At 45.7% G+C, this 27,506-nt stretch overlaps 1 protein-coding gene across 1 annotated transcript; it reads left to right on the top strand.

The window, feature by feature from the left end:
* Window positions 1-2,890: 2,890 nt before the first annotated feature.
* Window positions 2,891-21,181, top strand: LOC144732342 (uncharacterized). The gene is made up of 2 exons (XM_078613821.1): window positions 2,891-3,085; window positions 19,216-21,181. The coding sequence occupies exon 2, from the start codon at window positions 19,234-19,236 to the stop codon at window positions 19,900-19,902; it is 669 nt and encodes a 222-aa protein (XP_078469947.1). The 5' UTR covers window positions 2,891-3,085; window positions 19,216-19,233; the 3' UTR covers window positions 19,903-21,181.
* Window positions 21,182-27,506: the final 6,325 nt, after the last annotated feature.

Genomic DNA, 27,506 nt, shown 5'->3' with positions numbered 1-27,506 from the left:
ATGTAATTGGGGGAAAAGAACTTCCCGCTTTAGTCCTGGTGAGAAGCATAGCACCTTGGTTTTGGCAGGATTTAGGACTAGTTTAAGAGCAACTAGCTAATGTTGTAGTTTGTTGAAATCACTCTGGAGCTTAGCAATCACGTCATCCGGAGAGCGGCCAGCAGTAATCAGTACCGTGTCATCTGCAAAAAGATTAACCCTGGAATAATCCAGTTCAGTGCCCAAATCATTTACATAAAGAGAGAACAAGAGGGGGCCGAGAATGGAACCCTGTGGAACCCCTTTTGTTATCTTAACACTGTTTGACCTCCAACCATCTGTGAATACAGTTTGGGTGCGAGAAAAGAGGTAATTTTTTAACCATTTTACTGTGTTTTCAGAAAAACCGAGGCAACTTATTTTACTAAGCAGGATGGTCTACTGTATCAAAAGGTCGACTCAGCCTCAAACGAGTAACTGCTGTGGTGTGTGAATATCGCCACTGGGGGAAAAAAGGCGGCCGGGCGTGGTGAATCCAAGTCCCGGGCGAAGCTAGTAACGAAATATTTCAAAACGCGATGAAGATGCTGCGATTTGTGTCTAGGATCGTTAATTACCATTGGGTTTTTTTCTTCAGCTGAAGTATTGGACCAAAATCATGCAACAGACAAGACAATGTCTCAAATGTAATCGCGATTATCGAGTGGGAGGCGAAAAAAAACATTGCAGTGCAGTTTGCAGAATCATCCATTGCAGGACTGCATCTCTCCCTCTAAATTGGCACATTGGCCCAACATTATTACATGTTCTAACACGTAGCAGGCTTTCGCGACCAATATTATTCATAATAAACGTTTTTGGGTTTAGATCGCGTTATTTAGAAATGTGTCGTAACCCTCCACCACCCGACACGGCCAATCAGCAAAAAAGTGTCACGTTGACAAAAGACAAAATAGTTCACTACTTTAGCCCACCGGTGTGTTGAGTGAATCTACAACATTTACAATTTTTGAGTAGTACGACGTTTCGCTGGTAATTACATCCAGCATCATCGGGCAATTCGTGACACTTTTTTGCTGATTGGCCGTGTCGGGTGGTGGAGGGTTACGACACATTTATAAATAACGTGATCTAAACCCAAAAACTTTATTATGAATTACATATTCTGTTTAACACTTCGGGATCTTTCGCGACCAATATCCATAATACGGGTGTTTTTTGGGGGGGTTAGATCGCATGTTCTGTTCACGTGACAGATGGCATGATATGTTCTTCACAATTCTGTCAAATCGCATGATGAAGCTGATTGTGATCACGAGCGAAACGTCACAGTACTCGAACTTTTGATTTAAAGCTTTCGTGACTGCAGGAATTCATATTCTTGGTTCTTTCGGTAAAGTCACGTAGAAGGAAAATCATAAAATAATAAAAATATAAAACAATAAAAATTCTCACGACGTTTCGACTGCAACACAAGCAATCATCATCAGGTGTGAAATCCACAGCAAGACACCTGATGATGATTGCTTGTGTTGCAGTCGAAACGTCGTGAGAATTGTATTGTTTTATTTGTATTATTTCCCTTCTACGTGACTTTACCGAAAGAACCAAGAATATAGTACTCGAACTGTAAAATGTTGTGGGTTTACTCTTCCAGCACACCTCGTATGTCGAAGTAGTCATTAATTACCACGTGTTGTTTACGTGACAAATCTTTCTAATTGGTTGTCTGGCGGCAGTGGGTTTAAAGACACATTTATGTTTAGGTGATCTCCCCCGAAATAAACCTTCATCATGGAGGTGTTTTTATTATTTTACACGATTTTATTTAACTCTGTTGTTGTATCCTCAAATCTTGTTACTCAATTTTAACCCACTTCCCAATGTGGTATCGACTGCAAACTTGGTATACTTATGTCATACTGATGACAATACTATATTCTATCATGAAAAATAAAAAATATATTATTTAAAACATTATTTTTTATGTTTCGGCTTGGGTCTAATTGTCCACGTTGGCTGTAAATCACCACGGTCCCTTACGTTATGGCAAGCTTCGGGGCCACTTCTTGGAGTCGTGGAGTTCTATCATTAGTTTTTAAAATATACATTATTCAACGGTTTTACTTAACTAGATTCCTCTGTCGTAGTCAAATCTTGTCATCAAAATTTCGTCCTACTTCGATTTAAAGCTTTCGTGACTGCAGGGATTCATCTTCTTGGGTCTTTCGGTAAAGTCACGTAGAAGGGAAGTAATAAAATTATAAAAATAAAACATAATAAAATAATTCTCACGACGTTTCGACCTGGTCTTCACCTGAGGACGGCTGCTTGTGTTGTGGTCGAAACGTCGTGAGAATTATTTTATTATGTTTTATTTGTATTATTGTATTACTTCCCTTCTACGTGACTTTACCGAAAGAACCAAGAAGATTCGTCCTACTTCCCGTTGTCCAAGCAATTCCACATTTTGCACACCTATTCAGATCCGGTGACAACGCATGCCCGTATCAAAATCGACATCAATCAATCAATCAATTCGCTACTTTAAAGCAATTTACATTGTGTATGGACGCCCCGTTATTATTTATTTATTTGTGTGTCGGTCAAAAACGCCGCGGTCCCTAAACTGTGGAATCGTCGCGCACAAACCGCAGGCGCCATTGACGAACTCCTCAAAGACCGCGAGTTAAACGAAGTTGTCGATAAAATCGTCGTCGTCGTCGTCGTTTTTAAACGAATTTATTATTCAACGTACAAAGTGAAGCGTGTTAACCACCGGGTGGCACTGTTGCATTGGGCACGGCAACTCAAGCGCGAATACAATAACAAAATCCTCTGCTGCTGCACCACCACCACCCACCCCCTATCGTTTCCTCCCTCACGTCCCCCTCCCTCCCTCACGCTTTGCTTTATTTATTTTAAATCTCACGCCCCGTAGATTTTTTTTTGCTTCTTCTTCCACCGAACCTCCTCCTCCCCCCTCTCTCTCTCTTCGTTCTCGAGCCATTTTGAGAATTGCAGCTCTTGCCCTGCTGCCATCGTCGGGCGAGAGGAGAGGCAGCGAGAGACGAGAAAACTCTGCGAGCGCTTTCTGTGTTACAAGGTACGCAAAGGACGATCCGCTAAGCACGCAATTTTAACACGGTTATTCTTACCGCCAGAATGTTGATTTTGCTCGCGAAGCACACGTTTTAGCAAGCGTATTGTGTGTGTGTTTTAAGGCAGAGGAGGAGGTGGGGGGAGATTATATGCGTGCGTTGCGCTTTTTCTACAGCGGTCTTTTTGCGCTAATTAAATAAAAAAATATCGCCCCATTGTTTTATTGTGGTCGGTGATTATTTTACGGCGAATTGCTCTTTGCAAGGCTTATTGCCTTCTTAGCGACTGTTGTTGGTTTTTTAATATGTAACAGAAAATGCAATGGTTAGCGAATTAAGATGAGGAACGCGAGAAGGTTACTGGCAGGATTTTTCGAAAATTAAACGAGGCGGGTTTTTTTTTGCAGTAACCAAGCGAGATACAGCAGACGGGGCTTGTGGATATAATTCACACGCAGCTCATGTCTCCTTACATTTTATTTTATTTTTTACCGGGTTTTTTTCTGCTTTACCAATCCGTGTCCACCACCGTTGCATGTCCCTTTGGCCATAATTTATTTGTCTCATTTTTATCGGCGTTTTATTATCGACGTGATAAAAAGGTTAATTCATTAATATTTTCCTTCCAGCCATTTTATGTGCACCGTTGTCACTAAATGGGTTGGATATTTCTCGATGCTACGGTCTGTTATATGTCTGGAGACAACATTTAAATCCGAGATGCCACATTTATGTCGTCCATTTGAGCCATCTCATTCGCCTGTTTGTGCAGTAATTTTCCAGTTAAACCAAAGAGTATATGTATACGTTTTTTTTGTGGTGTTTCACCCCATGACATTTACGCACATTTGTTAATGCATTTAGACGATTTTTTCTATATTTCTCCTTTATTTCATTAGCTGAAATATTTGTTTTTATCTTTGCAATGTGCTTTGGGAACCAGAGAAGACACGTACCCAGTATGCTTTTATTTGCCTGAAATTTCAGATGTTTTTTTTATATTGACTCCTATATTGTATTTGTCAATTTAACTTAACGCTACCTGTAAAATCATGATTTGATATGGTATGCAAATTACAGAAAATCATAATCTAACATATACAAATAATAAAATCTAATAGATGGCTACAGCTTTGGGGGAGGTTTTCATCTATCAGTGGATTGATCCTTGCTGATGATGTGGAATCATAGCAAATGTTTATCTAAAAATATTAAGGTGATTAAAATGCTCCATTGGTGAATGCACATGTATTTCTTAACACAGCAATATTTGCACGTGGTAAAATATCTAAAACAACACATGCGTGCTTGCATGTGTGATTTCAGAAATATCCAAGGAGACTAATATGATCTAATGATGTGCTAACTGGTGGATGGCACAATGGCGGAGAGACCGATGTTTGATGTGTTCATACTGATTAGCAGAGGAAATGCATTGAACATTAGATTATCAAGTCCTTGCACAATTAGGGGCTGGAAAAAATCATCCCTCTAATCTGTAATTAGCGTTCCAGGATTAGCAACACATATAGCGTAATTATCATCCAGAATTTTCATAGAAGGTATTTAGCAAAATTTCCCAAAGCCTCTCCTTATACCGCACATGCAGTTAATGCAATGGGTTTCACAATATGTTTTGTAAAATAACATCATTTAACTAATATTTTTTTTGCTGAACATTCCAGCAAGCTGGCCTTGTCTGTGAAATTATATTTCACTTTCACCTGCATCAGCGAGCCATTGCTACATCTCTCTTCACGTGAGAAATATCAATGTTCCATACGTACAAGTATTCCGTATTTGATGGTTTATTATTTATCAAGCCCAGTTTTTTTCCATTCGTCTGCAGCTCCCTGTGACTGAAATGTGTGGGGAGGTCTACGTTTAGCAGTGGATTGATGAAGTGCTGTACATTACACGAGATAATATTTATTTATTTCTGTAATCTCAGTCTTTGGTATCAATATTTTTTACCCAAGCGTGAGTGTCCTCTATTCATCATTAAAACGCCGTGCTACCCAGAGTCCATCACAATTGCAGTCACATTGAGTAACATTGTACCTGTAGAAAAATTGGCTCGATCATTAAAGCCACTCTACCAAGCGGTGCCCCCCCCCCCAATTGCTCTCACGGAGAGAACAGAAGACCCACGATGGGCGTGGTCGCCTCCTTTTGCCAAAGCAATGCCGTCGCATGGTCGCTAGCAGCGTGGGCTGTACTGACGGGGGGCTGCATTGACTGGCGACGTGCATTGTGCCAATGAGGGGCATGCGTCCAAATCTTTCACTGTGGCTCCGCACAGTGGAAAACATTGGCAGGCGAAATGATAGATTTAGCGACAACAAAAAGTTCCAGAGCCTACTCGGCGCATTTTGCTTATCGTCTGCTGATGGTTTCGGCAGTAAACCTATTTTGACATTTGGATTATGCCATTATGGTATTAGGCACGACAGCAGAGAGGCAATTCTTTTTTTCCACGTTCAATTGTTAAATTTGATGTCGGTGCAAAAAATAAATAATTGACCCGTTATGGCTACCGAGGCTAGTCGGGTTATTTATTTGCAAGAGATTTTTCATTAATTCATTCATTTCTCGCCGCATTCATTCATTTATCAGTGCATTCAATGTAAGATGTTGGTTTAATGAGCTGTGCACGGAGCGCAGTGCGGCACGTGATGGGAATAGTTATTGCTGTACGCCTACGCCTCGCAAGCAGAGGCGGTGTGACAAAAATATATAAATATATTTCGAAAAAAACAATCCTTGCATTGAAATGCACAGCGATAGCAAATGGCAGTGTTGCAAGCTTTCCATGTCGGGGATCGGTGTCAGAAAAACCCATAAGACCGTTTCATCCACTCGGACCATGAAATATAACAATGGCAATAATGTCAAGCTGCAGCCGGAATACGTAATTTAATCCGTGTCTATTCAGGAAAGCCTCACAGTTTGTAGACTCGTTTTTTTTGTTTGTTCAGGAAGGGTCCATCTTGGGATGTTTGGTGCGATTTAGTATTCAGTATTTTATGCATGCTGGAGGAAATCGGAGAGCCAGAAGAAAACCCCATGCATACCAGAGAAGGATACTTAAACTCCACTTACACATCACCTGTCAGAGACCCGTTTGCTGTGCAGTAACGTACAAACACGCAATTGCAGTGCAGGCAGCCTCGTGCAAATTCTATCTCCATTTGATCCACCCACTCCTCGGAATCGCTATATTAAAGGCGTGCATTATCATAATTACTTTTCATTCTTAAAAAAAACAGTCTTGTGCCAATTGCAAGGGTCGCAAACGAGTTGAGATTCGGTGATGCCCTTGCAAGGGTAACTATGCACCTGGCAAAATGAGTTCAAATCCAAGCCACGACTAACATCAGTGGCAAGTGATATCTGGAACTGGTCTTGCTTCCCACCCCCCACCACCACTAGCACTGACCACGGTGGTACTGTTTGGTTAAACATATCCCCATTAACCCAGGTGTGGGGGAGGCCCTTAAGCAAAATGCTGAATATTAATTTATTATTAATTCAATGCACTCTTTTCACTAAAAATCGAAACGGATCGGAGGTTTTACAAGATGTGCGTGCCGTTAGCCGATTGCTCAGCTGGCCAAGCACAGGGGTGTCAAGTTAGCTTGGATTCATTTCCTCGCAGTCTCTGATTTAAAATCGTTAATTTTAATTCCCTGGAAAATGCCCTGATGAACCCCCGTCTGCTGTAATGTATTTATGCTATGGGTTTCCCATGTCCAAGGTTAGGAGTCCTTTAAAAAAAATATATGAAAGCCAGATGACTAAAAAAATAATCTGCGTGGTCCAGGGGTCGGCTGATATCCTGGGTTCAAATCTGAGCAGTTGCCAATGATTAACCCGGCCCAGTCACAAAAGCAATCCTTATGTAAACTTTGGTTTTTCCAATTTTATTTTGCTAAATTACATTTCTGAGCGGTACAAATATTGGTTTTGACGGTCACGAGCCAGTCTGGGAAAGTGCAACCGCTGTCACTTGCATTTAAAAAAGGATTCTTGATGGATTTTTGGGAAGTCCCACGAATGAGATCTTCCGCAGTCATTACTTGGCAATTTCCAAATGGATTCTTCATCCCCTCCTGATATGATTCCAATAGCACAATTGTAATACAATTGTGGGGGAGGGAAAGACAAATATGATCGTTTTCTTCTCGGATCATCAATTTTGATACACGTGTGCGCCAGGAGAAGAGGATATTGTGTACATTTCTCAGGAACTGTCGTAAAGTTTCCGGCCGTGCCATAAATTCAACAACTCTATAATTGGACGGGAAAATAATCGAGTCGGTAATTGTTCACTGTGACAAGACAGGCAAGGGTCGGGTGCCGTGAACAGAAGAAGCAGAAAAACCTACGGTCAAGCTGCAATTCGTCAACATTTTTCTTTTGGCGAGATAACAAACGAAAAATTTCAGGACCGTGGTAACGCCCTCTGGCCCCTGCTGGCGCCCTAGCAGCGTTTTGATTACACCTATTGATTTTTAGCTGAGCGCATCTGCGTTGCCGTGACGACGGGGGCCCAGCCGAGGCCGACTGATGTCATCGGGCAGCGCTAACGACGGCCAAAATGTCACGCCCTCGCTCGCCTCCGCTGACGTTCCCTCCGCTCGCCCCGTCGACCGTCGCCACTCGCAAACGGCCGAGCGCGTTTCTGCTCAGAATCTTGAGAACCCGGGCGGTCGGCAACCTATTTTGGTGGTCCTGCTGCACCGTCGGCATCGTCCGCTGCTGGATGGAGGCCACACGCCACCAGCGCCCCCCCCCCCCCCCGAGCCGTCGACGTCTTTCGTGGTCACGCGATGCAACGATCCACCCGAGCGCCTGCACAGAGCTGCTGATCTCATTGCTCCATCTCTGTGGTGGACGGCCTGCCAGCCGTCATCTCTTGAGATGTGGTTTGCCCAAGCCCACTCGCGAGTAAATGTGATGCCTAATCTGCATCTTTTCTAATCTGTTTCCTTACCCGTCTCAATTCCAAGCATGTATCTCTCCATGCTTCTGAGCACACTTTCGAGCTTTAAATCAATTTTTTTAGATCAGTCTCCGTGTTTCTGCACCAGCTGAGGGAAATTCCACGTTACCTTGGCAGGGGTTGCTTCATCCTCACTGTTGTTTAACGGTCTCTAAAGTTTTGATTTAAAGTTTTCGTGACTGCAGGGATTCATCTTCTTGGTTCTTTCGGTAAAGTCGGAAAGACAGCATCTGAATGATTCAGACGCTGTCTTTCCGACAGACCTGTTCTTCACCTGAGGACGGCTGCTTGCGTTGTGGCCGAAACGTCGTGAGAATTGTATTTTATGTTTTATTTTTATTATTTCCCTTCTACGTGACTTTTCCGAAAGAACCAAGAAGATGGGTCCCTAAAGTGTTACGTTTTTTTTTATCAACCCTGGAGGGACAATGGGCCGAGTTGACGCCTGCCTCTGATTTGAACTTGCTCAAAGGAGCTAGCCTGAAGGGCAATGTTTGATCAACTGAGGAATAAAGTACATTTGTGTGAGAATGCAAGGTTTTACAACAAAGAATGTTTTGTCCGCAGTGTGAGTGCCAGACCTGGTGTCCTGTCGCTCTCTGTGGGTTTCAAGCCGTGCCGCGCGGCACTGTTGAGGTAGCCACGCGGATTAAGGGGATAATGATGGCCATGCCGGAGCAATGCGTTGGCATGGCTGAGTCTCTGGGCTCTCGGATATGGCCAGCCACCCGTGATGTGACCGGGATCTCTAGTGCAGTGAGTTTGATGGTGTCAGAGCGGTCGCCAATGACTGCACAAAAGAGCATAATTTTTTTCCTCTAATTTCAGCTCTGTATTATCTCAACCTCGTCACCTCTGCATTGGAAAACAGATTATTTATACACAACGTGCTGCTGTTATGTGGCTGGCGATGCTGAAAATGTTAGCTTGCGTTGCTGTTGCATTTTAAGTAATCCCCCCCCCCATCCCTTGTAATCCAGTTTTCATGGGGCGATGCACGGACTCCAGGATTACAATCGATTTATGCTCACGGTGCATGAGCATGTGGCAATTAGAGCATTAATAATTTATGAAAATGATATGTAAATCTAATCTGATGTATATTTATAAGAGCGCCTTGGCTCAAAACGCTTGACTTTGCTTAAAACACGATGACAGAATGGAACGATATGCTAATGTTAGACTGAGACTGACGGAGCAAACGAGACGTTGAAACGAGGCAATTTCAGAGCTGCTCCTTGATTCGGTGTGTGACCGTGGATCGTGACAAGTCCTCGGAATCGCCGGAGAAGTGAAACGTTAAAAGGTTAAAAACATCCACAAGATGATGGGTTGGGTAGTCGCAGTTGCCTGATTTGGTTTTGCGCATGATCGTGTGTGATCAGACGCAATCGTCTTGACTCGAGATACAAGTTGATTGTTAGTTGATGAAAGTAATCGCCGGGTTTGGTTGATTGGATTTGAATAAAATAAAAATAATGTCATCTGCGTTTGCGGCCAACTTGGTAGGTCCACCGCACCCACATGTCGGACATGCCACCGAAAATATGTCGGAGGGGGGGGGACACTTGGTCCCCGCAGCAAAACGAAGAACGCATGCTCCCTTGTGTTCTCAGGGCTTAGAGCAGCAGACACGCGCATAGCCAACAGATGCTATTGTAGTTACACACTCTCTACCAACGCCGTAATTGCTTCAAGCTGGCATCGTTGCCCTGCTCACGGAGATTTAACGGCGCGCTTAGGAAGCAAATCGACGCTCGTAACGTTCCAAAAACTGCAACGTGTAAATTTTTTCTGAAGCAGTTTTGTTGTTGTTTGACCATCGCCAAATATTGCTATGGAAGCCACTTGCCACCGAAGGAATGCATTCCTAGCAACGTGCTTTACGAGCTCACAAGTGCTGTGCCCATAGATTATTTATCTTCGGTTGAGTAAATAGTTCAACAAAGCCAGGCGGGCAATCACTGCCGTCTCTCCCCACCCCTGTTGCTGAGATTTTGCAAACAATGACACACGAGAGCCACACCAATCTGTGCGCGTGTACAGCTTCATTAGTCTGCAACTGACTTGCACGGAATGTTCTAGGTCGGCCCTCCTGTTTCTCCTGCTGAGACGCCGATTGTTGATGAAACCCAGCCGGGGGTTGCTTGTACTGCACCAGCGCGACAGATAAGATGCACCCATCCCCCCCTGCCCACCAGAATGCTGTGTGGGCCCGATGGCTTTTGCAAACAATGTTATTCATTATTTATTTGCGTGCACAAATAAATGTGGCACGAGACGAGCATGGGAAGGATGTTGGTGTTTGCGTTGTTTTTCTGCGTGGTTTTGCGCATGGGCACGAAAAGCGGCTCCGTCCGATGTGTTTACGGATTGCGCCGCATGTGTTGTTCGCTCCCCGTGCTGGGATCTTCTTCAGGAACCGACTTGGGAAGCTACTTGTGCTCGATTGACGAAGCTGATGAATCCGCATCGCATGGCGAACGGCAGCAGCCAGCGACGCCATAGCCGAGTCTAGAAATGTGCAGCCGCCATGAACTCCGCTTATGAAGAAGCACGTGGAGAAAAATGCCAGATATCGTGCCGATAACTGCAGCCAGAAATCACATCAGAGAGCTGTCCAGCTTTATTCTTCTGAAAGCAGAACAAGTAGAATCGGAACGTGCTGTGAAATAATGTCACTCGTCAAATCCGTCTTTCCTCTATTGGAGGCTTGACTTGTTTCCCTGTAGTTTGGTCGATGATTTTTGGTGTAATTTTACGAAGCTATTCGTGCACAGCTCACCGCCAATACCCAAGGCACCCGCTTCCTTCTGGTGATAATGGTACAAGTGATGTACTGTAATCAGTAAAAAATGTCAAAGTATGTTTTGCAGCATTGAGCATGTGGTGGTACTCTTGTGTGGTCAGCCCTGAGACATTAGTGGAGATTCCACATTCCTATGGCGGGCGCCAGTCCACCACCTAAGCCTGTTGTTCACCAAGCAGTACCGATTTGATCAACTCCTGAGAAATTCTGGAATGAGTTGATCCAAAATACAGTATGGACCTGAGCTTGCTAAATTACAGTTATGAGTCGAAGTGCCATGGATGGAATGCCACGAGGCCAGATAGTGAGAAGTTTAAAAACAGGAGTTATGGAAGGGTTTTTAGATGTGCCCTGATAAACATAATCACCCCCTGTGTAAACAGAAACCAGTTCTCGCATTACACGATTTTATATACAACAAATGTTTTACTGAAGTGTTTTTTGGTTGTTATGCCTTCGTGTTCATGGTGGCTTTTCTCTGGTTTCCTCCCCCGCAAAGCCTATTGCTCATACGTGTTTTTCTGGGGGGGGGGGTGAGTTTGCTGCAACAAATAGTAAAGCTAGTCTTAATCGGAGATGTTTAGACACGTCGGTATAAACTAATGCCACCATGTGTACTTAGGACGAGAGTTGTCAACGTCTGAGAATACAATGGGGAAAAATGTACACGAATTCACGTGGACTGCGGTGCACAGATTTTAAATTTGGTCATCCATAACACATTCTCTTTTCACGCGAAGTGTATTTGATCTTGGAAGCTGAGCAGGTTTATCCTGGTAAGTACTCAGATGGGAACCTACCTGGGAATACCGGCTGTTGTTTACTTGGGCTACAGGGTGGCCAGGATATAGCAGTGCATGAAATTAATTATTGAACCCATCTGTGCAGCGCTTTGAGTCATCTCACCTTGGAGGCATGGGTGGTCTATGGTTAATCCAGTTTCCTCTTACATTCCATACACTCAAGTAAATCGATTTAGCCAAACATCACAATGAAGGCCCTCTTCTGAAAATTAGCCATTAGACTTGTGAATGAATCATCAGGAGTCATGAGTCACGAAAACTCATTGGGACCTTTTCTGGGTAAATAGAGGACATTGTGATGGTATGAGGGGGGAGTCGTGGTGCAATGGCAAGCACATACAACCCAGTAACTCGATATCAATTCATAACCACAGCTACCATCAGCGGTAAGTGGATCTCTAAACTAGTCCTGTATCCCGTCCCTCTCTTTATCAACCCTCCCCTAACAAGTGCGGCGAAGTATGGTCCAATAATCTCCCACGGCATGCGGATCCTTTCATCCAGAGTAAATTGACAAAGGCCTCAAGGTTAAACTGTTATTGTGTTCAACACAAGAGGAGTTTGTAAAAAACAGTGGAACCCAACATTAAGTTGATGCAGCTTGTTTTTATATATCGTGCAGTCATCCTTTATGCGTTCAATATGTTTTAAAAAAACACATTGGCCGTGACTCATTGTCAGCTGTTTTGGTCATGCGGAAATCCCAACTAATTGAGGTGCATTCCACCCTATTTTTGGAATAAACAGCGAAAATGGTTACACATTAATGTCGCCCCCACTTCGATAAAAAAAACCCCAGTGGCATAGTTTTTTTCAGCTCCCCGTCCTCGCAAACAGCAGCATGTTTTGGGTTTCATCTCCCGCTGTTTTTCAGACCTTTTGTCTCATCACGGGAGAGCGTCTGCGTTTGGTTATATGAGCTCCAGGAATTCACTTGGGATTCCTGAGTGAGCGTTGCGTGGTGAGGCCATTTTTTTCATGTTTTCCCAACCAAAGTTGAAAGTGCAGTAGCTCTCTTTGCTGTCTTGTCTGTAACGTGGCGGGGTCACGATAACCCAATGCGAATAGAACTCTAGCGTCAAGTCGTGTTGCTGTTGGCTACTAACAGTGGAGAAAGCCACATTCATGAACGCATTGACCAAACCAAAAGGGACTATTTGCAAATATGCAAGCATGGTTTTTGCCATCGCCGCTTCCGTGCTGATAATTATATACTTCCGAGGACCATTGCATGTTGGAAAGCGTAACTGATGTTTTTTGGGATTATAAGATACTTCACAAAGTAAGACTTGCCCCAAACAATGGTATCATTTTTTTGAAACGTGTTTTTACAATCCAGAGAAAACGGTCGTTATTGAGAATTGGTCTTCCGGCAGATGATTTTGAATGTGCTGCTTTAAAATGGGGAAATGGATGAGCAGACAATGGTTTCCTTTCATATCTTGTCTCCACATAACGGTATTTTTTTACACAACCCAGCGGCGGTCCCCCACCACATTATGGTAGTCCATAATTTCAGCAGAAATGATTCAATACAAGAAAACCTAGGCTCGTTTTGACACGCAGTTTCTCATCAGCAAAGTCCGGCTCTGTTGACTCGATGCTGGTGAACGGCCAGATAAGCCAAGGGTACTCCTCAAGATACGTCTCCTAGTGAACATGGGAGGTTAGTCTTCCAGAGGACAATGTGCCATTTTCTGGATTTCTTTAAAATGCAGCGGTGGAAAAGGTGCATTTTATAATCTGAAATTTGCAGTAATCCACGCGTATGCATGATTTTTTTCCTGCCTTTTCCAGTAATTTATTGCTTCTCTGGCGGCAGACCTCTGTTAATCATTCATACCCCACCCCCAATCCCCTCTCCCCAATGGCAGGGAGTGCGTGGGCTGTGTCACAAGACCCCCGGCATGCGTTTATGTGCACACTGTCTCACTTATCGCATGAGTCATGTAGTAGAGTTTACTCAAAGTAATAGCGTAAAATAATAAAAACCAAAAATAGGATAACTTTTTTATCGGGCTTCAATCGAGCAGTAGAGTTCCTGAGTTCATGTCGAATGTGTTTTTTTTTATTGGCAATATTTTGTTATTTTATGATTTGAGCTAAAATGGGTGTTCACTCTCTTCAAAACAGACATGGGGCAGTGACAACGGTGGTGGAAATTCGGCATTTCTATGGCAGGGGCCAAGACACTGTGTCTGGTTAATTGATGTTGATTTCCCACAAAGTGGTACCAATTTTTATTGGCCACGGTGAGACGAAAAGTGCGGAGGTTTTTCAACGGTTTTACCTGATTCCTCTGTTTGTCGTGGTCAAATCTTGTAATCAAAATTTCGTCTACTTCCCGTTGTCCAATCAATTCCACGTTTTCCACGCGTATTCAGATCTGGTGACAATGCATGCCTGTACCAAAATCGGCATCAATCAATTAATTCGCAATTTACATTTTATATGGACGCCTTATTATTTATATATATTTGTGTCGGTCAGAAACAGCGGTCCCTAAACTGTGGAATCGGCTCGCACAAGAAGCAGGCGCCGCGTGTATCTCAGGCGCCGTTGACGAACTTCTCAAAGACCGCGAGTTAAACGAAGTTGTTAATAAAACCGTTGTTTACAAAAAAACTTTTTTAAACTAGTTTATTGTGATTCCAGGTCTCCTTTGAAAAATGAACTTGTATGCTCAATGTGCTGCCACCTGGTCACGAATGAAGATTACTACTTATTTACATATAATATTTGAAGCTAGCTGAAGATAAATCAAGTATTATAGTGTGCCAACACTGCCGAGATTGCGAGTCTATGTCTGGGCATCACTCAGGATTAAACCAGTAGATGTAATGATTAATCGATTCAAATGGACTGCTATGCTCATGCATGCATCGTGAGCGTAAGATTTTATCATCTTTATTACTGCAAATGTTCCTTGAGGTGTTTGGTCAGAATGAACAATAAATAGTACGAACGAAAAGGGAGCGAAACATTGCTGATTGTGCGGGCAGTGTAAGCTAAATAGCACCGATGAGATGCGCAGGACAAACGATGATGCCGTGCAGACACATCGCAGATGTGACGGCATAAACGGTGCGAGCGGGACGGTACAGATTCGACGGGCAGTTCAAGGGACATTAAAAACGACGGTACAGGTCAGGCATTACAGATGAGTAAATGGAGTACGAATGATGCTTAACCGCACAGCGGATAGAGTGGGTACAGACGAGACAGGATGGATCCAACAGAAAAATTAGACCGATTTTGAGATGACGCACCAACTTCGTAGTTGGTGCATGGTGAAGACGAGACCGACGGCACAGTCAAGAGAGACGATACCAGCAAGGCAAACTTAATTATATCCTCAAATATTCTTGGTTCTTTGGGTAAAGTCATGTAGAAGGGAAATAAAAAAAATAAAACAATAAAGCTTTAAACAGAAATGTATCCTAAACTGTAACTATCGCCGTGAATTGAGACGGTTCAATGAATCGCCTGGGTCGAAGGATGACGAATATTTAAAAACTGGGGTTTAAAGTTTAGTGATGTTATAGTTTCAGCCTGGGTACCAGCACAAAAACCGAATAACAAACTGAAGCATTTCACAAAAATGTGTTTAGCTGACTCCCCTGCCTCTACCACAGCACCATCTGTGCTGCACCCAGCAATACGTTTGTGGTTTTCAAAAACATTTTTCTAAAGTTAATATGCGCATCTGAAATCATCGTCAGCCCACAGTCTCCCTCTCCACTGTCGCAGGAAGCTTCTCCACTCTCGAGTGGATCACGCGCGGTGCTGCGATGTCACAGTTTTTATCTCGTTTCTTCTGTACGTGAGCCACTCCAATAGGCTCCATCTCCTCGGTGGACACCTCGCACTGCCATTCCATCGCTAGTCCCGTCCATTGACCAATCGTACCTTCAGTGGACGTGTCCGACCAAAGCCCACTCGCTTGGCTTAAAAATCAACACGATGTCTCTGCGTTGTTTGCTATATGGTAGCCTAGGGGCCTTTAGGTCCAATTATGTTCTAGTTTGAATCATAAATGCTTCTGATTATTGCCCTTTACATTTCAACGTTTATTTCCCAGCAGAATTGATTTAAGTTGGCAAGTTCTGGACCGGTTTTCTTTTTTGAGCTTGAGCATAGTCAGACCTGCTTTATATGGGTCAAGCTTACATTGAGTTCATTAAAGAGCTGCATGTCCACATGGTAGGACTGAATGTGCGTCTTACAGTCAAACGTTACGTGTCTGACTCGCTGGTGGAATGAGGCAAGTGCGCATATGTTAAAAGGTTGTATATGTGAACATCTATAGAAAATGACAGTTACAAAGGGCACAAAAACTGAACCGCTTGTGAACGGTTAATTGGTCAGGTCGGATATGCGATGTTAGAATATGCGACGTTGTGCTGCCAAACATACATTTAAATGTTAACCTTTTAAGAGATACATTTTTGGAAGATAGATTAATTTTTGAAACGAGAGATTTATTTACGCGCATTGAGTTGGTGATTTTTACACCCAGCGAATGTTTGCTCATCTTGTCCAGTAGCAGAGGCGGCGGCAGCAGCGATGGGCGATCCGATCTCGGCCATTCACCCACCCACCTGCCATAAGAATTGTGCGAGGGCGCTGGGTGTTTTCATTGGGGTTCCAAGGTTCGATCGGTGGAACTTGAATCTTATCGCCCCTCTGGAATTGTGTACACGAGATGGGAGGCAGTGTGCAACTCCTCGGTGCGTCAATCGCCGCCTTTGTGTGATACAAAAGAAGCATATGCATGATCGGGGTTCGTATCTGTCACGTGGGCCCAATCAATCGTGGGTGTTAACTGTCTATTGAAGTCGGGCCGGAATTGATCGGCATAGATCACCGTGCAAATGTTTTCCTGTCAAACATAAAACAAAGCCATAATTGTGAGACTCTCTGGGTCGATGACACCCCGTGGCATGGGCTCTCATTATGGAGACGTGTGGGCCTTTCACTCACTTGTTTACATATTCGGAACGTCTCTCATTGTCGCCACGATAAGTCGCCACCATGACCATCGCCATCACCACTATCACTCGCCACATTCATCATCATCATCACCATGACCATCACCACTATCACTCGCCACATTCATCACCATGACCATCACCACTATCACTCGCCACATTCATCATCATCACCATGACCATAGTGTTCATCGCCATTTAAAAACCATAATTGTCGCTTTCATTGCCATCGTTACCACAAGCATTACGACCGCCGACCTACTACTACTACCACCACCTTCGTCAGCTTCACAACTGTCACCACCTGCATTGTTTTTCCAGCACCAAAAATAAGTGATCGGCAATCCATTATAATGATTGAAAAAGCATCATCACCATCACTTTGCATTATATCATAGTTCATTTCCAATTCCCGGGTATGGTGGTGATTCATGCCTCGGTAATCTTGTGACTTGGGAGGTGGGGTTAGTGGATCATGGATAGATGGAGTCAAGATGTGGTTCAGCTGCTAACTCTGCTGGGCAGCAACGTGCTTGTAACAGGCAGTACATGAAATAGTTTGGTGATAGACTATCTGTGTAGAGTTTGAGTGCGTGGGGTTTTCCAGCTTCTGTAACCGCGCTTGACATGTTCGATCTTAAGAGTAGGGGGACCTCCTTCATCCTGCTTGTTTTGCATTTCATCCAGCTATGGATTGATCCTGGCTGATGATGGTGATTGTTTTTTACTGGTAGGAACCTCCTGGTTTCACCAGCCCACAGGGGATTATTGTGTCCGTCCATCGTGCATCCAAAAATGGGAGGGGTGGGGCTGGTTGGAGAGGGGAGGGTGGGGAGGGGCTGGGTGGGGAGGGGCTGGGTGGGGCTGGTTGGGGAGGGTGGGGCTGGTTGGGGAGGGTAGGGAGGGGCTGGGTGGGGAGGGTAGGGAGGGGCTGGGCGGGGAGGGTGGGGCTGGGTGGGGAGGGGCTGGTCACCCCTTGGTGCCCTTATAAAACTCAACGTTTAACCTACTCACGCCGGCTTGTGCTCACCCTCACAGTCGGGCATATTTGCGGAATACACCACGCCGCCGTTGACCCTGGCCATTGACCGAGCAACCCAACGTTCCTACCAGCTCCCTCCGCAGGAATGTGTTTGATGTGGCTCAAGTCTCCGAGTGCTGAACCAGCGCCACTGGGATCTTCGGTTTGAATTTGGATTCAAGTGGCGTGTGATGAGACCGGGTTCTCTCACGTAGCAAGTCGATGGCCCAACCTCCAATGAATACGCAAAACTAAATAATTTGAATTTATTACCATTAAACTAATCATCAGTAGAAAATCACCGAATGTTGAGTCCCCTTTTGCCGATTAAATAATTGCCGTTGCTTTTTTATATTTACGTGTAAATGTGTAATTACATTTATTTTGTAGAGCTTGCTGTTTCTGAGCAAAGATCATGTTCATGTTAAATTATTATAAAAATGATGGTTGTCATGAACAAGATTATCATCATTGTCAGTGGTAAAAAGAAATGGCTGAACGTTAATTTAGTTGTTGCAGGCAATAAAAAAAATATTTTAAAAATGTAAATTATTATGATTATTGTCAGTAGTAAATCACCGATATTTGAGTCTGCGGTTGCTTAATTTTTACTCTAATTATCATCATGAACCATGCTGGATGAAGGGGTCACCACACCGACACCATCCCTCAAAGTCCTGCCATGTCACAAACTCTCTCTTATTGCTCCATCTCCATAGCCAAATACTCTCAATGCACGTTGATTCTAAGTGTGGAGGGAAAAACCGGAGGACCCGGAGAAAAATCCACGTGACCACGGGGGGGGGGGGGAGAGAGACATGCAAACTCCGAATATGCAGCAGGCGTCAGGTTCGTGATGGAACCCACATGTATACCAGGCGAGGGAGTTAACATCTCACCACCACGGCGAGTTCCGTGCTCCAGGGCATCCTCTCTCTCCATTGGATGCCACTTCATCGTTAGTCTCGGCAATCAGCTATCATCATCCCTTCTAGCCATGTGTCCTGCCAAGCCCTTTTACTTATTTCAATTGTCTATATGACGTCTCTAATTTTGTATTTGTTTTCTGATCCGTGTTCCAATTTGTATCTCTCGGTGCAAATCCAAGCATGCGCTATGCCAATGTTTCTTTGTGCGCTTTGTTCAGCTTCTATTGAATTGTCGTTGTCATTGTCCATTATTAGATTTTTCCATTTTTTTATTAGGCCTTGTTTTGTGAGAGCTTGGATCAGTGCTTCAATTTATAATGAGTCAAGTGCCACCAGCATGATTATATAGTTAAATTCTATTTGTTTGCATGTTTCTTTGAACAGTAATTGGTTGTTATCGTACGTTGCAAACCTTTTGAGCATTCGTTTTGCACGATAAACCCTTCGAGATGCGGCGCAACACGTGAAGCGCATCGTTGTTGAGTCTGCCCTTGTGGAGAGAGCGCTGACATCACGGCGCTACCGGTGAACTCACCATCGCCTTGCCGCTGTGCCCACTGCCCCCCCCCCCCCGCAGACCGGCATCGTCGGCACCATGGGCGGCAAGCTGAGCAAGAAGAAAAAGGGCTACGACGTGAGCGAGGCCAAGGACAAGGAGGGCGAGAAGAGCGGCGAGGAGAGCAAGACGGAAGCGCAGGAGAGCAAGGAGGACGGAAAGACGTCCGACGGCGCCGCTTCGCCCGCCGAAGACGGCGTCAAGAATTCCCCGGGCGCCGACAAGGCCGACGACAAAGCGGCCGCCGACGCCAAACCCGACGAGCAGAAGCCGAAGGCCGAGGAGGGGGCCGCGGCGGCGAGCGGCAAAGAGGAGGCCAAGGGAGAGGAGAAGAAGAAGGAGGAGCCGAAAGGAGCCGAGGCCGACTCCGGAGCCGCCGGAGAGGGCGGCTCGGCGAAGCCGCCGAACCCCCCGACGGTGGTGACGTCGCCGGCCACGCCGGCCAAGGAGTCGGCGACGGAGGCGGTAGCGGCGCAGGCGGAGAGCCCGGGCAAGGCTGGAGAGGGCAAGGCGGCCGCCGACGGGAAGGGCAAGGCGGCGAGCGACAGCAAAGCGGATCCTCCGGCGGCCGGGGTGGCCGCTCCGGAAATCAAGGCGGTCGCCGATGCCAAACCGGCAGCGTCAGAGAAACAAGGGGCATCCGAAAATGCGGTGGAGGGCATCGAGCTGACAGTGAACGCAGAACAAACTGTTGCTACCAATGAGTAATTGATGAGATTCCGGTGTTTGTTATTACAGCCGTTGTTGGTTTATTTTGTTTTGTTTGTATTATTAATTCTCCCTTTACTTTTGTATTCATTCTGTTTTAGGTTGTTTTTTTCATCTCACCATTGGCCAATTTGTGGGTGTACGAAGGGACGGGGGGTTAATTGCTGTAGTTAAAGGCACAGGAAGTAAGTGTAGGTCATAGTGGTAAAGAGTGCATACCGATGCACAGTGATGGTGGTTATTAAACTATTTTATCATTTAAATAAACACACACAAATCAAAATCTTAAAGCTTGCATTCCACTTTGGAAAAAAGAGTAACCAGTTTTTTTTAAAATCACACTAAATATAACATCCTGCATGCAATGACAACGTTTTGTATTTAGGAGAGGACAGAAAATGCCATGACAAAATTTAAGAAACCCATCCCATAAAATAGTGATAAGTAATTTATGATTGGCTCTTGCACTGACATTCAAATTTGTATTCGATTATCGGAATATACAATACCGTTTAATCAACTAAGTATAGACATTTTTTTAATGCCATATTTTTTTGGGCACAATTACCAACTTTTAAACCGTGCAATAGTATATAATCCAAGCACATTTTACCTTGAATACGATTTTGATAAAGACCGATGCAAACTTTTTTGCATACTTTTACAATCGACTTACCCAGCGTATTCAACAACGAAATGCATACATTTAGTTTTTCACCCAAAATGGCCAATTTTGAGAACCCAAAAATTTTGAGACGAAAAAAAATAGCCACACTCATTTCCACAAAGATCTTAAAGTTCACATTTTTTGTTAATTCCCTTTTTTTTTAAAGCATCATTGCATGACTCATAAAAACACTAACCATTCCCAATGTGACTTAATTTTTTAAACTTTGTGCGTGCGCGAGTGCATCGTTCCATTTATTTAATTTGAAGGCTCATTTAAGGTTAATATATTTGAATGTACGAGTAATTTGGGCAAGTTTTTCTTTTTGTTGCACAGCCTGGTGGGTTTTTTTCTAGCTTACTTTTTTTACGTGACCATCTTCACCACTTTAAGTTTGTTCCCAAACGACCCCTGTGCCTCAAAGCACAGCTCATTGTTGTCACAAACGGAGGGGGGAGGAGACGCAGAAGTTTAAACAAACAAAACACAGCACAGGGCCTATGATGCAGTGACCATATTTGGACATTTAATTTCAAAGCCATAGGGAGACCGGCGCGTGCATGTGCGCTGGCTTCCCAGTGTTACAACAACAACAATCAAAACCAATTTCTAGGAAGATAATTTTACAGTGTTAAAACAAAAAAAACGCATAGGCCACTGGGCTGTAGGCTGATAATGAAAATAGTTCGGACAAATAATCTCAATCAAAAAGGTCCACAAATAAAATTTGGCTGAGATTCCAAAACTAAGAAACGAGTTGCCATTGTAGAGGCCTGCAGAACATAATTCACGCAGGCCACATTTGCAGCCAGGCGTGTGTTTCCCTCCTGAGGCAGCATCGATTTGCAAGGTCGCAGCGGCTTGTTTCCGGCAAGCCACAAAAAAACACAGGTGGTCTTTAAAGAAATGCAAGTACAGTAATCCGATTGCATGCCCGCGGGGAGAAGTTTAACTCTACCTTGCTGCAAACGAAGCTTGTTTGATTACATTATCCTTAAGTTATAGGACACTAGGTCCTTTAAGAGTGAAATAGCCGCAGGCCTTGCCGGTGTGAGAATGCTTCGAATCCGATTCCGAGGGCTTCAACCCTGGCACGAGATGGGGGGGGGGGGGCGTGGGGTGTCAAATTAGACCGGGGATGGTGGTGGATGGGACCGGTTCTGGGGTATGATTTTTTTGCCATTTCGACGTTGCGCATTTCCGCACGTGGGAAAGCCCGAAGCGGCGACAACGTCAGCCGGGCTCTATGGCCCCGTTGTCCAATCGATTGGTGCTTGCATTTGACCCATCCACGGGAGGGGGGGGGGGGTTGTGCGAAGTTTTGGCCGTTGCATTTGTGCGAGCGAGCGTGGATCGATCGGCGAAGCGTTTCGACGATCGACTTTGTGGGATTATTAGGGGGGCAGCGGCAATTAGGGGGGGGGGGTGATGGTGGTGAGTGAGAGGAGAAAGAGGGGGTGAGTGGATGCCCTTTTACGGTCTTATTGGCTTTTTGTGTGGCTGGTGGCCCCGACGGAGGCAGGGCGACAGGGCCCGAGGCGTGACAGCCACCTCCGATCTGAACACAGGGTTAAAGGTCTTTTGTGCGTCACTTTGGGAGCCCTCGGTACTGTATAATTAAACCGGGGTTGAGCTCCCGTTCCAGTAACACCGGTGGCACACACAGCCCGGGTTGGCCTTGGCAGGCGGCGGGTTGGAGTGACATTTGTAAGGGGGGGCAGCACTTTAGCTTTGCAGCCGAGTGTTTGTTTTACAGCAACGAGCCGAGATGGAGGAGGAAACACCGCTTTGCTCGGGCTGCCCGTGTTAGTCTTTGACGCAGACCCCAATCACGCGGCCGATTTCGGCCAATCAGCCAGCTTTAAAAAAAAAAAAACTCCCGGTAGGATTATTAGTTTGAAATCTTTGACTAACCGAGTCCTCTGTGTGTGTATACAGTGTATATAAATATATATGCTGTATATACGCGTTAGTGTACGTACATGTGTGTGTGCGCGTGTGTGTGTATGTATGCGCGCGTGTTTGCTTGTGTTTGCATCGCTGACTAAAACCAAACGGTCCAATGCTTAGAGCAAGACGTGTTAATTAGCGCCCCCCCCTCCACTAATTAATCCAGACTCCCCGAGTGGCGTGGGGTAACACGCCCCCCCCCCCCCCCCCAGGGTTTCTCAAAGCTCAAGTCAAAGCCTCTGCCGCTCCTCCATGTTTGCCCAACGTTCGCAGAGAGTCCGCCGCTGGCAAAGCGCACGCGGGTCGCGACGGCAAACGTGAAGGATCCGTACGCGGGTTTCAACGAACTTGTTGACTTAATGTCGAACTTGTAACGAAACAACTCGAGTGTGCGTGAGGGCTGGGTGTGGGGGGTGGTGGTGGTGTTAACCTTGACAAAGACCGGGAGCAGGTTTGTAGTGGTTGGTGCACTGCGCTACGAGTCCGGTGACCCGAGTTCGATTCGTATTCAAGGCCAACACCGGTGACGATTATCTGAACCCATCCTGGGCCTCATCCCCTAGGTCGACTCGGCCTTACATGAGTACCTGGTGCGGTGTGTAAACATCGCCACTGGGAGAGAAAGGCGGTCGGGCGCGGTGCTGGCCACCCACCCCCTCGTGTACCGTGTCGGCCTTCATAGGTGCTCGCTAACAGCACTTGCCCCAACAGAAGGCTATACGGGGGGGCTCTTTGTCTTATCTTTGTTAACCTTGAGAGGTCGGCACTCGGGAAAGGCGTGGGAGGCCTGCGGTTGGGGTCGTGTGGCTCCGATTGGGGTCATCTGTGGCCGTGTCCTTCGGTGAATGTGCGGGCCGTGGGGTGGAAGTTCCTCCCCAGGCGCGCCATGTGACCGCGTGGGCTCCGGAGGGGAGAGTGGGCGGCGGGTTCGGCTGAGCTAGAAAAACGCGGTAATTGTAACACATTTAGTAAGTGGTTGTTAATTACTCCAAAGCTTTGGGGGGGTTGTGAAACAATTATTGGCCCGAATGGCTTTTTGGTGTGAAAGGATTAATTAGTCATCGCCCTTACAGCAATGGATTAGCATTGGTTCTATTCTGGTCCTGTTATAATGGTTACTTTAAGCTTCAGTTAAATACCAGCACTTTCAGGAACTCAATTGGGGCTGGATTTTAGTGGGGACCATGAGTCTTCGGACACATCTGCCATGGTTCGTGAACCCACCTCTCTGGGCTCCCACGGTCTCGGCCTCGATGCTTTCCCACTCCCGGCCGTGATGAACGCGTGGCCACACTGGGGTACACAACAGCCCCCCTCTCCCCGTTCGTTCTGATCAGGTCTCTTCTGACGTTAACTGATCTGTTCAGAACTAACTATATGATCCTTATGGCGGTACCCCGGGGAAGAAAAGAATACAAAATGGCCGAGCCAATTATTAATGTTATTTCTGGGACACTATTTTTCCCAGGGGTGTACTTACCTCCGCGACTGGGGTACCAATCATTCCGAAATCAGTGCTACTCCGCGATTTCGAAACGCAGCGAGGACGATTGTGCTGAAACTCTGAATGCTCGTGGTATGTACCGTAGTGGTGCATCGTGTACAGCTCGTCGAGATGAGTCGATTGCCGCATCGCCGACCATCAGAGGCTAAAAACGACTGCACCACGGACAGTGCGAGAGCCGGGGTACAGCCATAAGGTTAATATATCGCTTACTTGGCCTCAAGGAAAGCCCTGCGCCATCCTGGTTCTCGCCCAAAAACTTCCTCCCCTGCCACATGATACTTGGAGAGAGCATGGCCGGAGACATGACATCAGAGGGGAACCGATGGCTACACTCACTCGGTTCTGAGTATCTTCTGTCACGAACACATGGTTCGTATGCGTGGTAGCTTGATCTGATCCCGTGACCAAAGTGGTGGGCATTTATTTAGGACAAGTCTCCTCGGTGGAAATGCGGCCGTTGGAAATCGTCCCGCTGCAGCGTTCCCGTCCGCAGTGCCGCGACGCCGTCGCCCGTCGTAGATAAATCCGCCATGAATTGTAGCGAGGATTTTGTGTGAGGCGGGGGGGGTGGAGGGATCGGAAGGCGTTTTGCCGACGTTCATACGGACGGACGCGGTGCGGTTAAGCAACTCCCGCTGGTTCCTGCAAATTTTTTCTTTTTTTTTTAGAATGTAAACCGCGAAATTATTGTCACGCATGTTACTCCAAAAAAAAAATAGATTTTAACACAAGGCTAACTTCCGCCCGTAATCATCTCTTGGGCTCGTAGAGCCTCGGCGTGCTATCTCGTGGGGGAAAGGAAACTTGTGGGATATTGTAAAGTCTATTTTTTTGAAAAGTATCCAAGGCAGAGGCGTGCGTAGGGGAGAGCTAGGGGCTATTCGGAGTCCGCTTAGCGGCTTGGCCGGTGGGTTTCCAACACAAACACCCGTCTTGCTTTCCGCATGGTCGGCTTTTTAGTGAAACTGTGTGTCTGTGATTTACGCTTACATGTGAGAGTAAAGAAGAAAAAAAAATCACTTTAAACGCTGTTTCTCCGTCGGCATGGCCACAGCCTCCGTCCGGCCAGATCGCTCGCGGCGGTTTTACTGAACGCAAAGCGCAATCGGATATTGCGAACATCGGAGAGCCGTTAAAATGCACCGGCGATACAAATGTCCGGGAGGAATCGATCTGCGTGGCGCGGCTTCGTTTGATTTATTGTTACTTTAAAATCATCGTTTGGCGGGTGAAGATCCTGGAGAATTCCAAAATTACTCATGGCAGTCGAGCCAATCTCTCTTTTGGAAACCAATCGCACGTGCGGGATATTGCTCTCGAGTTTTGCTTTTGCTCAGCAAAACGATCGTTAATGCCCAGCCTTGGCGGTGTTTCCCGTGCTGCTGATTTTGATTGGATTTTGGCCAAATTATTTCGAATGCACCCCGTCTTGGAAGCTTTGGGTGGGTGACCACCAGGTGCGAGGGCTGAGAGGTGCCATGAGACAGTCGAGCACATGAGCGTGGGTCCACAGATTGATATGCTTCACTCAATGAATTTAGTCTGTGGATTTAACCTCTCCGTGCAGCTCCGAGTGTGACACCCTCTCTGAGTGGGGCTTTTTCTCCGGGTTTTCCAAATTTCCTGCACTCACGAAGCCCAACACTTGGACATGCAATTGGCCCAAACATCCAAATACAGCAGGATCCTCCTGAAAAATAGTCCCTGAGACTCGGTGTGGCTTCCCTGAGTAAATCATGGGCATTCTTGTTACCATTTCGGGAAATTCTACGACCTCGAGTATCCTGGCGTGTGATTGGCCGATGTTGGTTCTTCGGTGATGCAGACGATAGATGCAGCCTTTTGCTTTGCAAGCTTGCACCCCATTCCAAGGAGATTTTCGAGAGCTTGGGGGGGGGGGAGGTGGCCGATTTGCTTGTTGCTTTCCAAACCGCCGAGTTTCACAATGAATTGAAAGAGCCGTAACGTGTTGGCGATCTTTGAGCCAGTGTGACAGTGTTAATCTGTAGCTTAACAAAATGGACATGGAACCATATGAACACGAAGGGGATACTATTCTACCAAGAAAGAAACGCGCGCATTCGTTATGTTCGCGTTTTGAGATGTTACGCAATCAGTATTTTCTTTTTCACACCTAGATTAATTAACATTCTAAACCATGGCGCAGGTTATTTTTCCGTTAAGAAAGTTTATACAGCAGTCATTTTCCATCGGCTGACTTTTTTTCCCCATCTTAGAGACACTTTCCACCGAATAGAGGCTAAATAGGACCACCACAAATCATCCGATTCAATTGTGCGACAAATAAGTCCATTTCAGTTTGCCGAATTATATTACGGCCCGGATAAAAGCGGCAGTATTATCTATTCAGAAGCAACGGTTACATTTTTATTTTCCGAAAATAAAAAATTAAAATCCTTTTAAAAAACGTGAAACGTAGCGATTGACGGCAATCGTGTTGAGTCGGCTTGCCACCAAAATACATGAACAGCGCTGTGTAAAATCCCGCTGAACAGCAGGGCCTTTTTTTGTTTGTTAAAAAGCTTGAGCAGCGGGGAAACGTGGTCATGAACACCGAAGCCGCAGTGACAGTATTTGCGAGCATTCCTCGCACTCCACGCCGGCTTTAAAGGGGTTGTCGCGTGCATTTGGATCGAGATGATTTTTTTTACCAGCAAACTTTTACTGCCGCCCCTAGCTGTTCTGTAAAATATTCGAGACTCCCCGGGTGTTTCTTATACTCCTGGTGTCAAATCCCACTTCACAGGCCACTGATGAACAGATTTAGGGTTGGTTCCCGGCTACGAGTGCCGCCCGGTTCGAAAAGCTTTCAGAAATCTAAGTGGGGTTTAAACAAAAAAAGGAGGCTAAATATTCGTGCACAGCGTGGAGAGACACTGACACACGTACACGCAGAGGCACGTAGACACGTGGTGACACAGACGCACACTGACAGACACAAGGGCAGAAACGTTCGAGCACACACCCAGCACGCTTGAGACTCGCACGCGGATATAGCCACACACACATAAACACGGAGATGCACAGATACATGCAGACAAACACAAGTTCGTGCATTGCTTCATGGTTCACACACAGCACACACACACACAAACACATTCGAAAAAGGAGCATAAGAAACAATGTTTTCGATGTTTTCGTTTAAACATTTTCCACAATTCCTGCACAGAATGTCTTACAAGAAAATAAGCCCGAATCCCGACGGATTGCAAACCACGTTTGAATGGAATCCAGCGTGAAATGCCAACCACTCGTGGTGATACCGTAAGCCTGGCTTGTTGTTTCTGAGACCCGATATGCGTTTGTAAAGTGGGGAGGGGGGGGGGATTAGACACCGACCGAGCATGTGGTTCTCTCCGCTGCTGGCCTGCTCTACCGCTCGCCGATTTCCACTTGGAATCGATTTGGCAGTGCGCTGGTTTGTCATTCGGCGCTTCTCCATGCCCGGTTCATGGAGTG

The sequence above is a fragment of the Lampetra planeri genome, chromosome 42 (assembly GCF_965212315.1).
Source record: "Lampetra planeri chromosome 42, kcLamPlan1.2.h2, whole genome shotgun sequence".
Classification (NCBI taxonomy): domain Eukaryota; kingdom Metazoa; phylum Chordata; class Hyperoartia; order Petromyzontiformes; family Petromyzontidae; genus Lampetra; species Lampetra planeri.
The sequence above is the reverse complement of the archived record's forward strand: the minus strand, read 5'-3'. Positions and strand labels throughout refer to the sequence as shown.